Source organism: Gymnodraco acuticeps, unplaced genomic scaffold (assembly GCF_902827175.1).
Source record: "Gymnodraco acuticeps unplaced genomic scaffold, fGymAcu1.1, whole genome shotgun sequence".
Lineage (NCBI taxonomy): Eukaryota > Metazoa > Chordata > Actinopteri > Perciformes > Bathydraconidae > Gymnodraco > Gymnodraco acuticeps.
The window spans coordinates 2,420,329-2,435,220 of record NW_022989977.1 but is presented as its reverse complement, the minus strand read 5'-3'; the positions used below and the strand labels follow the sequence as shown (position 1 = coordinate 2,435,220).

Here is a 14,892-nt window from a genome sequence, read left to right as displayed (position 1 = left end):
CGTAATTTTTACTTAATTATAACAATTAAAACACATTTTTTTGTATGAAGTTTAATTCCCGTAACCCTGATCAACATCGCTTTTGAATAGTTTTTCCACTACAACATAGCTACACTATTTATTCTGAGCTTGAAGATTTCCAAACTGCACCTTTAAGGCCCTCCCTAGCAGTCAGTCTGAATCTCTGATTGCATAATTAGCTTCCGTCTTAGAAAATCAGACTTTAATTTCACACAGGCTTAAGACCATCACCTGATTTTCAGCTTCAGTTTAAGAAATATGTGTATCATCGTTCAGAAAGCCTTATCCATCAGGCTGCCATTTGTTTGGCAGCAGTGAGATGAGGACCATAAGACTGATATGCTTTGCTCCACCTGGCCCATCTCTCAGCTGAGTGCGCAGCCAGCATTTCTTCCCTGGCAGGATGCTTCAGATAAGAGCGGCACACTGTGTTCAGCATGCTCTTCATACGCAGATCCTGTACATTCATTCCAGCAACATTTTTGATCCGTTGAAACGTCGATGGACCTGATTAAATGTACTTATCATTCTGAACAAAGTGTGCCTGCACTTATTATTATGTGTGGACTGACTGGCTGTACCGAGTGCTTACTGAGCATTGTAAAGTGTATTTCTTTTTATCAATTTGACCAGCTTTGATGTTAAATTGATAACTATGTCATTCAGGCTTCTGTCATTCTTTATTGACATGTTGCTGTGCTGAGGTATAGCAGTTTTTGTATACCTGAAGGCTTAAAAAGGATATGCTGACAACCGCTTTGTTCCTTGGTGTACTTAGACCTCCCTTATACAATCTCTAATATTGGACAAAAGTATCCTTTCTGTTAGGTTGCTTTATCTTTGATGGTGAAAAGCTGATGATTTTTAATCGCGATTACGATTATGGCTTGCAACGATTACGAAAACAACGTAATCGAAATAAAACGATTATTTTTTTATTATTATTATTACTTTTTATTTATTTATTTTAAATAAAATAAATTGTTTTGGGTTTTTCAGTTGAATTTTACTTAAATTTCAGGGTAATCAAGTGTTAAAAACATAATGTTCAAACATTTTTTCTCCAATAAATGGATGTTTTCAAAGTCAATGAATAATCGCATTTAATAATCGCAATTACAATTATTGACCCAAATAATCGAGTTTATGATTTTTGCCATAATCGAGCAGCCCTACCTTAGCGTTATCTTTAGCTCAGCTGGAGAGAGTGGAAGGCTCTAAAGGCCCGATCAAACCAGACATCAGAAGAAGGTTCTCTACCTGACGACGGGTGGCAAAGACCCTAAATAGAAGTGGACTGAAACGGCCTCACTTGTGGAAGTGTATATGCAGCATGTCACTCTTTGCCGCAGAGGGAATGTAATGACTCTGACTCGTGACATCAGGGCTTCAATCACTGACTATTAGAACTATCAAGTTATCTACTGATTATATTTGTGATAATTAGTTAGATTTTTTTAAATGCCAGACAATTGTAAATACTTTCCACCAAGAACAAAAAAATCTGATTGCTATGACTGAAAATTAAAAAAAAGGAATACAATCGAGAAGCTAGTACTGGGATGTTTGCCATTTATGTTAGTTATTTGACTACTATTGTTATATAACTATATTAAGTTATTTGACTACTATTGTTCCATTGTTATTGTTTCCAAGTCGATCAACATCAAATCAATGGACAATATAGCCCTAATCAATATGTATGGTCAAACATAATGGTAATATCTCACTTTTTACCCAGACATAATGGTACGTTTGTGGGATATCAATTCTAAAGTTCATCCAAGATTCAAACCTAGCCAAACAAGTTTCATAGCTTTAGTCAAAAGCAAATATATACACATTTTCTGAAGATGACAAAAATGCTAAGACATGATTTATGAGAGAAAGCCATCTTGTTTAATCCATCTAGCAGTGTGAGTAGTGCTGCCTATCTGAAGAGACCCAATAGGAGGGTGGCGCGAGGTGAAGTGATCCACAAACCCACATTCACAACAACAGAAAACCATGTCTACTAAGACCAGGAGAACTTTAAAAGACGCTAAACACGGCCGCTTCCAATCCACAACTCTTAGATATTCATGACTACATGGCACACCATCACTGCACTGTCACTTCCCATAACAGTTCATCGGTGCACAAGCTTGCAAACTCCATTAACTACGGGGCCTTCAGAACCATTGGTGTATGAGACAAAAATATGTTTTCACACACACACATCTTCCAGCGGGAATAACACATTCGCTCAGTCTTCACAGCTCCCTTTTCAGCAAGTACATGATGCATGAACCACACAAGCACAAGGGTACACGCACACACACACACACACACACACACATACACACACACACACTGAGGGGTTGAAATATTAGGAGCGCCTTCCTACGCTGAGCTTCAACCTGTCTCCACTGCTTCATCCACACTCTGTCATTGTTGAGGTAGATTTGTTGTAGCAGATGAAATTAATAAGGGGTCAGGTGATTCATCGGACGTGTCTACTGTACGGAAAGAGCAGGTGTTCCTGTTTTCTGCACAAAATGAACATTCACTCACCTACAGTATACCCAGGGGAGTCGACACATGAGCACACATTCACAAGCAAACAATCAAAAAAAAACTAGATACTTTGACATTTCCAAACACACAGGTATTGGCGCACACACACACACACACACACACACACACACACACACACACACAGTTATGAATGGGTAAAGAGCAGCAAAAAACACGATGTAGAGTTCACAACAAAAGCTGAAGCTGAAGAAAGGAGGTCCTCTGCAGCCACCTTTACGTAAGTACTGCAATTCATGACCTGATATTTTTAATTAGAGAAACAGTGTGAGGGGATTTGTATCATCCCAGGAAATATTCATTAAAAAAGCCCTATGTTTGTTTGTTTCATTGCACTCACAAATCATTTCTTTCCAGTTGTTGCTTCAAGCAGTCTTGTTCTGTGCACCCGGAGGATTTGCACACATCTTCTTATTTGTATATATGCATGTGTGCGGGTGTGCGTGTGTGTGTGTGCGTGCGTGCGTGTGTGTGCCTGAGAGTGTTAAATGCAATGAATACTGGTTTACTGTATAATGTATGTATGTATTTTTGATCAAAACATCTTTTTATATGTAAAACAGAACCTCATCATGTGATTTTGTTCGTTTTCGCCAACATAATTCTGTAAAAATAAGCTTTTTCAAGTTGATAGACATTTACATAATTTGCTTAAACATGCAATGTTTTTTAGGGAAACAAGTTGTGAACACATATTGATATACACTGAACAACAATATAAATGCAACACTTTTGTTTTTGCTCCCATTTTTCATGAGATGAACTCAAAGATCTAAAACATTTTCTATACACAGAAAATAACATTTCTCTCAAATATTGTTCACAAATCTGAAAAGATCTGTGATAGTGAGCACTTCTCCTTTGCCGAGATAATCCATCCCACCTCACAGGTGTGGCATATCAAGATGCTGATTAGACAGCATGATTATTGCACAGGTGTGCCTTAGGCTGGCCACAATAAAAGGCCACTCTGAAATGTGCAGTTTTATCACACAGGACAGCACAATGCCACGGATGTCGCAAGTTTTGAGGGAGCGTGCAATTGGCATGCTGACAGCAGGAATGTCCACCAGAGCTGTTGCCCGTGAACATTTTCAAAATTGAAGGTTGGCTCTTCATAGGGAATTTAAATATAGTTGAGGAAAGTATATTTTAGCATAATCTTGACTAAAACAAACCATTCAAGTACACTTGAATATCCACGCCATAGCACACTGCTTACTGCATTGCTATTGAGACCACACCCCCTACAGGCACTGTGCATTCCTCCATCACATGCACACATGATTTCGAGAAGACTGAATCACACTTTTGAGCCCAAAGCACAAGACAAATGAAGCCACATCTTTTCATTTAACATTTTGAATGGGACTTTGTGGGGATTTTTGGATGGGGGGTGCATTTGAGTGGGGTTGTATATTTAACTCAACATTCCTGTTTTTGTTCTTCAATGAAACAAATAATTGTTCAATAAAATAATTAAAACTTGTTCTGTTCTACTTAAAAAAAAAAAAAAAAAATCTTTTGAAATGTCATGTTTTTTGTTTAATTTTGCATCGAATATTTCCAAAATTCCCCAGCTTAACTTCCCATGGAAACTTTCCGGAAATGTAACGGAAATGTTCCGCCCCTTTGCAACCCTAATTCCATGTCACCTGGTAAATGTTATTATATATGTTTTTGGTTTCCCATCTCATGAGGAAATATATTGCTTCATATGCTTCTCTATGTTCACCAGCTAACTGAGTCTGTGTGCATAGAAGCTTTGAAAATTGCAATAAAGCTCCATAAAGCCAAAGGAAGCTGCCGCTGATTGTTTTATCATCTTAAACACATGAAATAAAGCGGAATTAAATCAAGTTAATTCAGCAACGCATGTGATTCTGACTCATCTACCCCTGAGGTGTGTTTATGTGAACAGACACGTGTCACTGCAAACTCGTTTATTGTCCCGATCACTGTTACTAATGATGTAAGACACTATGAAATGATGTCACTGCCCACTCCCAGAGAGCTAACCTGAGGCCACATGTTCTGCCACTAATACAAACAGACATTTACCTCCAATGGAAGCACATCAGTGCTCACCACGAACACGACATAAGCAGCGGGCTTCCCGTGCGCAGCAGCCATTCCTGCCAGATGCCATTAATTCACATCTTCACTCCAAATTCATGGCAAGTTAAGTAAATGCGCAAAAGCTCCCTGCAGGGTGTAAGAAGTGTGCTTGTGACAGAGAGGTTTGATGGCTCAGATCTGTGAGTCTGCTAGAAAAATTCTTAGTTGGTATCATGAGTGGTAGATGTTCTATGCTTAGAAATCATGAAGTGGACAGCTAAACCCAACCCCATTGATCACCTGAGGAATACTGCAGCCGGATGAGGCATCTCCAAAATGTCTGAATGGGTTACTATAAGAATGAGAAGCAGGGGGTGGGCTGCTTAAAAAGAGCATGTGGGGCAAAGTTCAGAAAACCTTGCCTGGATAAAAAAGGTTTTAAAAAAGTCACTCAGAAATGTTGAGATATAAACCCAGCAGAGTGAGGAACTCCATATTCACCGGCTCCCACTTCCTTGTTACTTCCTGCTTTCTTTTGCATCACAACAATCCAAGAAAGTTCCAATGCAGGGAAATGACTGCGATTGTACTAAGTGCATGCTCTGTCTTCGGGGGACAGCTTGGCATTCATCATTCAGCTCTTCCTGTTTCCCAACCGTGTATTAGCTCCACGTTTCTTCTCCACTTGCTGAGCTTTTTGCACACAGATCACACAGAAACCCTTTCCTCGGTTAAAACAGTAACGGCCCGTCCACACTACAGCTTCAAAAAAAGGTTGGAGCTGGGCGTGTCTGAAGCTCGGGGATTTTATTCGAGCAACGCGACCAACAACCAATCACATGAATCTCCCGCCCCCGACATACAAAGCAAAAAACCCCGGGGATTTTATGCGAGCAATATATATATATATAAACTCCCCAAACAGGCGAAAACCTACCAGTTTCACCCACTGTCTCTGCCACCTCCCTCCATGCCTGGTTCCTCCGGTTTGTATCCGGGTAGGTGAAGAGGGTCTGGTCATACAAACCCGGGTGATTTGCTACGGCGATAATTAGTTTCTCCTCCATCTTTTTTTGAAATATAGAAATGAACGGCGGGATATCTCTCCCAGCTTAGACGCGGTTTGATTGGCTAGGGCTTGAGCTGTCAGATTTTCAGAAACGGGATTTGATTGGCTGGCGCTGGCTACTCCGGCGTCAGAAGTTGAACATTGTTCAACTTCTGACGCCGGAGACGCCGGAGACGGACCGCTATGCTACCCACAATTCAGTTCGGCGAAAAGCGAGGCAACGTGACGTCACCCCATTTAAAGTGAATGGGCAGACGCGTTGGAAACCGTTTTTGAAGCTGTCGAAGCTGTAGTGTGGACGGGCCGTAAGACAAGAGAGTCCTGTTGTCATAACAGATGTTTTTTTCCTTATTGATATATTCTGTGAGCTAAAGTGACAGTATCCTGCAGTGACTGCTTATGAGAACAGACAGGCGAACAAGAGCCGGACACAAACTGATGAACTGAAGATCAATGCTAATCAAACCTCTGTTGTCCTTTATTAATGGTGTCAGATCAAGGATCTAAAAATACACATATCGCCACAGTTTGTTCTGAAGTTATATGGCTCTTTTTTTGTTTATTCCTAGGCCACTATATTTATAATAGAACATATTTTGAATCTACTTGTGTGTGTTAGACCTCTGTCAGACCTTGAGGTAAAAGTGTAATTAATAAAGCCACGCACGAAGCTGTGTTAAGCCAGGTGTAAAATGCTGACTGAACAGTATATCTTAACACTCCAGGACATCATTCTGAAATCCACTGTTTGTCACTCTACGCCATCTATAACTTATTTATACCACACATCGAATATTCTTCTCTGATGTACAGCGTTTAGTTTCCTTTGAGCGTTTTGAGCACAAACACGTTATATCCCCTGAGAGGAAGCAACCTAGCGAACAGTAGTTGTGTCATATGTTCATTGTCCACTACATTGCATGTGCTACATAGAGCCAGGCTGCATAACCTGGGGGTCATGAGGTGGTGGCAAACCACTTCTATCTGCGAGGCAACCTTTCACCCATACATAATGTCAGTGTGTGTCGGAGCTGAGAGCAGTTAGAACATTTTAGTAATGTGGTTTGCACAACACTGCACGTGCAAATAGTGCAATACACAATGCAAGAGCAGCTCATTGATGCAAACTTCAGGTGCTACATATCTGTGAGAGGCCTTTCACACAGAAATCCTAACACCTAGACATGTTAACAATAGAAGCAGTGGGTTAATCATAATCAAAAAAATATATACTTTATTCCCAAAAAATGGCCTCTTTGGATGGAACCATTTATTTCCTCCTGCTGGCGCAAGTCATTTGAATGCTCTTGCAATTTCTAAATATAAATGTGAGAGTGAAGTGAGAACCCAAAATGAAAAGTGTGGTTTTGGCACCCTACTAGCCTTTCTCAGCACCATCCATTCCTACCGGTTTGACAGTGCCATTAATCACAAACAACAGTCTTACACTTTGTTATTCTATTACATTCAATTCCATCCAGGAAGACTCATCATCACTACTCTGGAGCGCTCGACTTGATTGAAGCATAAAAACAAGACGTCCAAAACTAAAATCAACATTTCTTTCTTGCAATACTGTCATCACAAACACCACTAATTCTGATCACTAATATGAAATAATGGTACATCTCTTCCGTACGGTAACATGCCTGGATATGGTCTGATACAGTAGAAAAGACTCAAATGGTGTGTGGGACTGTGTGTGAAAAGGAGGCTAAATTTACCATCAGCTGTTGAGCGAGCCTGCTAACCTTTATGAGGTCCTTTGAGTGGAGGCAAAACACACATATTACTACACAACATTACATGAATACACACACACACAGACGCACAAACACACAAGCATGAAGACAAATAATGGAGAACATTTCCATTTCGTTGCAACTCTCAGGTAACAAATTCTCTCAAATCTACATCTGAAATAGAGATACAACCTACATGATCTTTTTTATGTAAAAAATATATATGACTGAAATACCTTTCTAAATGATTACAGAGGAATTCTAAATATTGGGGCCTGCTCACGTAACCATACAAAGAGTTCAATTCCCAAGTCAGATATCTAACAACAAATTAGGATTAACTCAACACTTTAATTATCAAATCATAAAATAAAAAAAGCAATGTATGTTCCAGCTAGTTATTCACATACCTTCAGCTCATGTTGAATAATGATCTTTAGAAAAAGTCATCACATTCAAACGCATCCCAAATATATGTTGTGGTCCGTTCACAGTTTCAACTTGTGTCATTAAGCTACCATGCTAATTCAATTGCGACAATTATACTATATAGCAGAAGGTAACCACAGTACAGACACAGATCAGAGTGTGTTGCACTGCTTACTTCCTATCAGATTTTCCACCTTTTCACCTATTTTATACGTTTTTCTATCATTTAAATTGAATGATACTAATGTGGAGTCAACAATTGCATTGATGAAGCAGCTAGTTCCTAGCGTTATCTAGTGCTGTCTAGCTTTGCTTTACTTTTGTTAATGGTGCACTATGACTGCTACTCTAAACGTATAGCCACAGGACATATCACTGCTAGCTGCCATGTAGCATACACAGACCGAACATGATTACGTTCAGCATCAATTCATCAGCTGACTACCTTTTTAATTGATCGATTAATCAAAGTGAATTGAACATTGTGTTGGACATGAGAAGCGTCTATCACTATGTCCTAAAGTTTAAGAAGACATCTGCAAATGTATGTCTAACTAATAATCCAAAACCCTAAGAAATTCAATGTACCGTCACGTTACACAATAAATAAACCCTCCCAGTTTACAGGCTGGAATAAGGGAATGTTGCGTTTATTTCCTAGTAAAGAAATGGACGAGCATAAAACAGAAAAGTATGTCTAGTTGTTTTTTAATATCTAAAATAATCTCATTATATACTTTAAAAGCTTTATTTGATCTTTTAATACAAAGAATGATGCATGCTAAATGATTTATTCATTCAATTTCTCTTCCCACTAAAGCCTTTTTTGGCACACCTGGGGCTACAGCCTATCCCAGCATGCACTGGGTGGATGGCAGGACACCGGGCAGGTCGCCAGAGCATCACAGGTTGAGCTCAGCTAGGCAGACATCCACTCACGCTCACATTCATACCTACAGGCAATTTCTAGTCTCCACTCTGCCTGACTTGCACATCTTTGCAATGTGGGAGGAAACGAGAGAAAACCCACACAAACGTGCACGCTCCGCACAGGAAGAGCCAAGGATCAAACCAGGGTCTTCTCGCTGTGAGGCGAAAGTGTAAACCATGAAACCAAAGCTGTGGCGGTGCATTCATGACCACATCGAGTGCAGTGGAATAGCTTTTTAGTCACGAGGAGGAGGATTTTACAGTGAACCATTAAATGTACAGTAGGGACATAGGATGCATGCAGGAGTCAATAGGTCTTACCCCCAATTTTTCATTTGTATGCCGATTTTTTTCTTAGTCAATCAATTAATTGCTGCTTCATTAAATGCCAGAAATCACTGTCAAGTGTGCTTAATCATTTTCAATCCACAATGACATAAAACAGAGAGAGCAAGCTTTACACATTACACCCATTCCTCACAAAGCTGATTTCCCGAACAATGTATGCAGGTGTTTGCTGAATCGCAGTGACATTTCCTAAAGATGGCAATCCTTTGTATGTGAAGGTTTGCACGTATTCTTTACATTTGTATCAAGTCAATGTTGTCATTCTAAGTTCCTATGTATATATTATTGAGACACATTGAGATCGTACCCGTCACAATTGTTACACTTTACCGTGGCATTGTTCCCAAAAGTGCCTCTTGGCTGTGAAAAACATGCTGTCATCTCCAGAACACAGCTGTTCACAGCTTTTGCATTTGATGACAAATCTAAATGTTTAAGGGGACAGAGGTGGAATATCATTCTGCTAGAAAGAGATGAATTCAATACTGTTTTTCACAACATCATCATTAATGAAAACACGATAATATGACCAAAAATAAATGTTCCTAATTAGAGGCAGGACAAGGTGTATCGTGAACACTCCCATTGTCATGTGGAGGTCAGGTGAGTTGAAAGGAGGCTTGAATCTCGAGCTGGTACTGTACAAAATGTCCATGACCTGATATGACCGCTCCTCTCCACGGAGCTGAAGGAGACTGCAGCATGTCAGCCTCACACTACCCAAACATGCACTGCAAATGCAAAATGTAAAAGAATAAAGAAATACAACACTCACATAGGCAAACATACAGTATGCACAAACACAAAGAGGCAAAAATATCAAATGTCTGAAATGAATGGCTCTACAGGTGCCTGATTATAACCCCCAACAGTGCACTATAGTGTGGCTCAGTGGTGTAGCATGCCAAATACTAGTCTGAGCAGCGAGCGCTGTATTCCTCACTCAGAGATTGAGAGCCTGACACTGATGTTTCATCCAGCTTCAGGCTTCAGTGCACAGAAAGGATTTGTTCTTATCATTTCAGAGGCCACTATTTTACAGCCTGTGGTAGTAGCTCTTATTTTTACTGGCCCTCATGCTTTTCAGGGATAATTTAAATAAGGTAATGAAATACTTTGAGTTAACATGTCAAAGGAAATGAAAAAATCCCCCCAGTGTACTGTTTATACTTTCAATTATGTACATTATTATTTAACCTAAAGGCTACTCAGCTATAGCTCGCATGATGTGAAATAAAATATGAGTTTCTTATCATTTTTAATTAAATCTGACACCTTCATTCCTATACGTTTGGAAGACCAAAGGCAATTGTGGAAATTAAAACTGTAGGAAAGCAAATCAATGGACATAATAGTATTTTACAATTCAATAATTTAAATAGAGTTCTACAAGTATAATTTAGAGAACATTAAAAATAATGAATCAGGGACTACTAAAATCCCTTCATGCTGTGAATTAATATAAAAAAAGTACTCCATCCACCGGTCCCGCCATGACTCATACTACTGACATATGTACTGTAACTTCTCATACCACCTAGGGTACTTTGCTAAAACCTCACAGCTCTGAATCACGGGCATCCAAGGGATTGGATGACATCATGGCCGCAAACCTTATGAGCCAACCATATCCAGAGGGAGATCATTATCCCGGATTGGCAGCCCACTGATTGGTGCAGGAGAGAGGGAGGCAGCTCATCCTGACCTTTTTTGCTGTGAGTGAATCGTGACGAGATCAATCAAAAGCCAAGGCATTCCCTCTCTTGCTCCCTCTCTTATTGAGTCATTCCACTCTGGCTTTGCACCAGAATTGAATTACCCACCCACCCAAAGTGTAGCTGAATCTAAAAAGCCACTCCTCCAAGCGACTCAGTTTTAGCAGCCCCCATGCAGATTCCCCTAATATCGCTAAAGCACTAAAGGTCCTTTGAGGATAAGGGGGTCCTGGTATTCTTTACAAAATATCATTTGGGCAACCGATAGGAAGACAAAAAAGAGACGACAATCAGCTCACGAGTCACGACTAGTCAATCTAATGATGCTGAACAAAAGACAGTGGAGTGACGACACATCTGCACTAAGGATTCATTTATTCATTGCCAAAAATAAACCATTCAGAGCCTTCTACGAACACGCACCAAGTAAGACATTCTTGACTCTGCAAGCTTGAGAGCGACCTACCTTACACTCTATGCAGATGACTAACTATATTATTGGGGCCAACAGTCCAAAGGCCCCAACGTTGATGAAGAATGCATCTCCACTAAAATGTCACATCATGTTAAGATCTCGCCCGGGGTCTCAGTACTTGCACGTGTTGGATGATCAATGGGTCAACATGGTCCCAGTCCCTGGTGTAATACAGACATATTGAATGCTGCCAAGGTTAGCTTTGACCTCCAGGGTATCAAAGACCTTGAAATAGCTGCTCCATAATATGCCTTTGAAGAAGCGACCCTGTGTGCATATTTATTAGATCCTTGAACAAGCTGATGAAAATATAAAATACTGTGTGAGCGCATTAAGTTGTCAGCCTGTTGAACGTGTTTTGACCCCCGATCTGCAGAATAATGGCAGTGGAGTTACATTTCCTCAATATCTTGACATCATTGCACGTCTTTGACCAGAACGCTTTAGGGATTCTTGAAAAGCTGAATGCACAGTCTTGTTTGACATTTAAAAGTGCTGACTTCCCACATCTAGAGGGGAATCGCCCGGCAAATGTAAATCGTCCATGAACTTGGACAGGGGGTTCTTTGATTCATGTTGGATCACTAAAGATCTGTCAACACCAGTCGGGAAACTCTCCGGCTGGAGAATTCAGCCTATGCATGTGTGATTAAAAGCAAATCACTTCTCCCAAATGCTCATCAATGGTCGTCTCTGCTGCCTGCTCCAGAACACTCTAAAAAGCCACCGCAAACGCATCTCCAGTACACTCAGCACCCCACTGGAGAATGAATGGGCTCTCTCTCTCTCTTGACAGATCATCTACTGTAGTGCACAGGGCTAGATGAATCTCATGCTTGCAGTACAGTAATAGCCTAACAGATGATGGTTCTTGGCACAGCCTGAGTAGTGGAGGGGTGTAAGACAGTCCCTTATGTCACATGAGAGAAGGAGAAAGAGAGGGAACGAGAAGGAGGGAGTAGAGGAGTGCTGCAGTGCATTGGTGGTGTGCTGTCTCTTTAACTATGGCCATGCCTGACAGGAGCTGCTGTATCAAACTACTGTAAAATCGACAAGGCCAGGGATAGCTCAGCGGCTGGCAGCTTGCTTCCATAGTGTCCATCTGCACTCATGGATACAGCCATTGTAGTGAAGGGAAAAGAGGGAGCGATTGAAGAGGCAGTGAGGGGGTAGAAGAGCATGCGTGTGTGTAGTGTGTGTGTGGGTGGTTCAGCAAGGGGGGGGGTCGACAGTGCAGGAGAGAGAGAGAAAAGAAAAAAGAGATAGACTAAAAGGAGGTGTGAGTTTAAGAGAGCGAATGAGGGAGGAAAAAGATTTAGCCAAGATAGGAAGGCCCATCTCTGCTGCTGCTGCTGCTGCTGCTGCTGCCTCCCACTAACTGCCTGTTCATGTGAGCCGGTACTTGGCATGACTGCAAATGGCTTGCCTGCTACATTAGCTTAAGACACTCGTCAATGTGGGCTCAAACACATCTGCAAGATCGCTGAGGGTCCTTTACCCCCCCCCTCACCCATCATGTGTACCTCATCACAAATCAATGTCACAGTAATATCAGCTGACTTACCATATATGTTATCTGTAGATGTTGAGTCACTGTGCGGCATAAATATCACACTGTGTTACATAATCGCTTTGAGTAACCATGGAGCTTGTAATGTATAGGTGGACCGGGGAGATGAATAGTGTAATCAGTTGGTTGGCCAAAATACATAAGGCTGCAACTGCCAACTACTTTCACAAATGATGATTTATGGTTAATGCTATTACAATTCCAAAAACCAAGGTGTTGTCTTTAAATGGATTATCTTGCTCAATTAAAAGTTCAAAAGCCAAAAGATATTCACTGATAGATGTAAAAGTAAGAAACTTACCATTTTTCTTTAAAACCATTTAAGGGGACATTTATGTTCACTTTTTGACTTTACAATATACAATGATACAAATGAATAAGTTCACAGGTGTCGTTTCTACTAATGGTACAGTATGTATACTACTGATGCATTTATGAAGGTAAAACCATAGAACCTGCTCATATTGATATGCCTTGTAATCCAGTTAATGCATAAATCCTCAGTTTTACGAAATTGAATCTGACTAAATAATGCTTAGCTCCGACAACAATGTCTAAAATGAAATAGCAGTGAAACACACAGAGAAAGAGAACTCAGTGCCATCGCTGGCAGGTTTTGAAGGTGCAGCACTGTGCTCACAATTTCCTGGCAATGACTCCCAGATTGGGCTTGCACACACACAATCACACACACACACACACACACACACACACACACACACACACACACACACACCAACACAGGCAGAGCATCTCACCAACATTATGCAACCAACTTCTATAGCTGCACTTGCACAAGAGGGAATTTTGGCCATTATCTGCTTCGCTCTGAGCGAATATAAAAATCTGAGTTAAAAGGATCTGCAGGAAAATGTGCTCACTCTCTTCTCATGTGCAGCTCAGATGATGACTCCAACCCTGGAGTCATCATCTGAGCTGCACATGAGAAGACAGTGGAGTCCAGGAGAGTAGAGTTTTTTTAGGTCGAGATTAGTCTCCATTTTGGTGGCACCCATATTGTTCTACAAGGGGTTACAGGTCTGTGAGTGTTACCCTGACAGTCACATGCAGCACTCTCTCCGTGACTTCACACCGCTCATATTCTCTCAGTCAAACACACACACACACGTATATCAAGTTCCTCCTCCTCCTCCTCGTCCCTACAGTTTTTGACATCTTTTTGATAACAGGTACTCACTCGACACCCCCAATCCTTCACGGTTCCTCCAAACTTTGCGCTGGGCGTTCAATCTCATCCCCGTCTCCCTCTGGCCATCACGTTTGAAGACCTCGCTTTTTTCAAATTAGCCCCTCTGAGCACACACACACACACACACACACACACACACTGCAAATTGAGCGTTTTGACTGGCTAGATTTGAGGCAGCTCACTGCAGCACGCCTGCTCACATATAGCATTAGTCACAGTTGCAGTGCAATGATACCAAGGGGAATCTGCCTTTACCGTACACTGAAGCGCCTTTCACCCACTCACACTCGAGTACGGGGGAATAAAAGACCAGCAAGAATGAAGTAGCCTCTCATTCTGGTCATCTAATTATTTAGTGGGCCAAAGTTTTTGCACACAGGAGGCAGGATACAGTCCATTCAGGCTATTGACAAAACCACCGATATATTTTTACAAGATACTACAGAACTAGCAGTATTTCATAAGAGATGGTTTAGTATTACATGTTCTAATCTCCTTACACTGACAGTGCCTACCTAGAATATTACTAGCATTTTACACCAAACATTAAAAAAAAAAAACATTAAGAGTGATAAGGGCAGCATATTACTTAATAATAATACCACAATAGACAAATATTAACGTGTGCCTATAAACTCCTTATGAGTACCATGAACCCAATAAGACCAGAGGATTATTATGGGAGTATGTCAAGGAATATTACAGCATTTTTTTCAAACCATCAACTCTCAGCTGCAATAACATGGATGAA

General features: G+C 40.8%; 1 protein-coding gene across 1 annotated transcript in view; it reads right to left on the bottom strand.

Moving 5' to 3' along the window:
- syngap1b (synaptic Ras GTPase activating protein 1b) overlaps positions 1–14,892 on the bottom strand; it is a 119,928-nt gene that overhangs the window by 104,276 nt on the left and 760 nt on the right. Inside the window, 1 exon segment of the mRNA XM_034211314.1 lies at positions 14,130–14,244. Coding sequence (XP_034067205.1) covers positions 14,130–14,187 — 58 coding nt within the window. The 5' untranslated portion in view covers positions 14,188–14,244.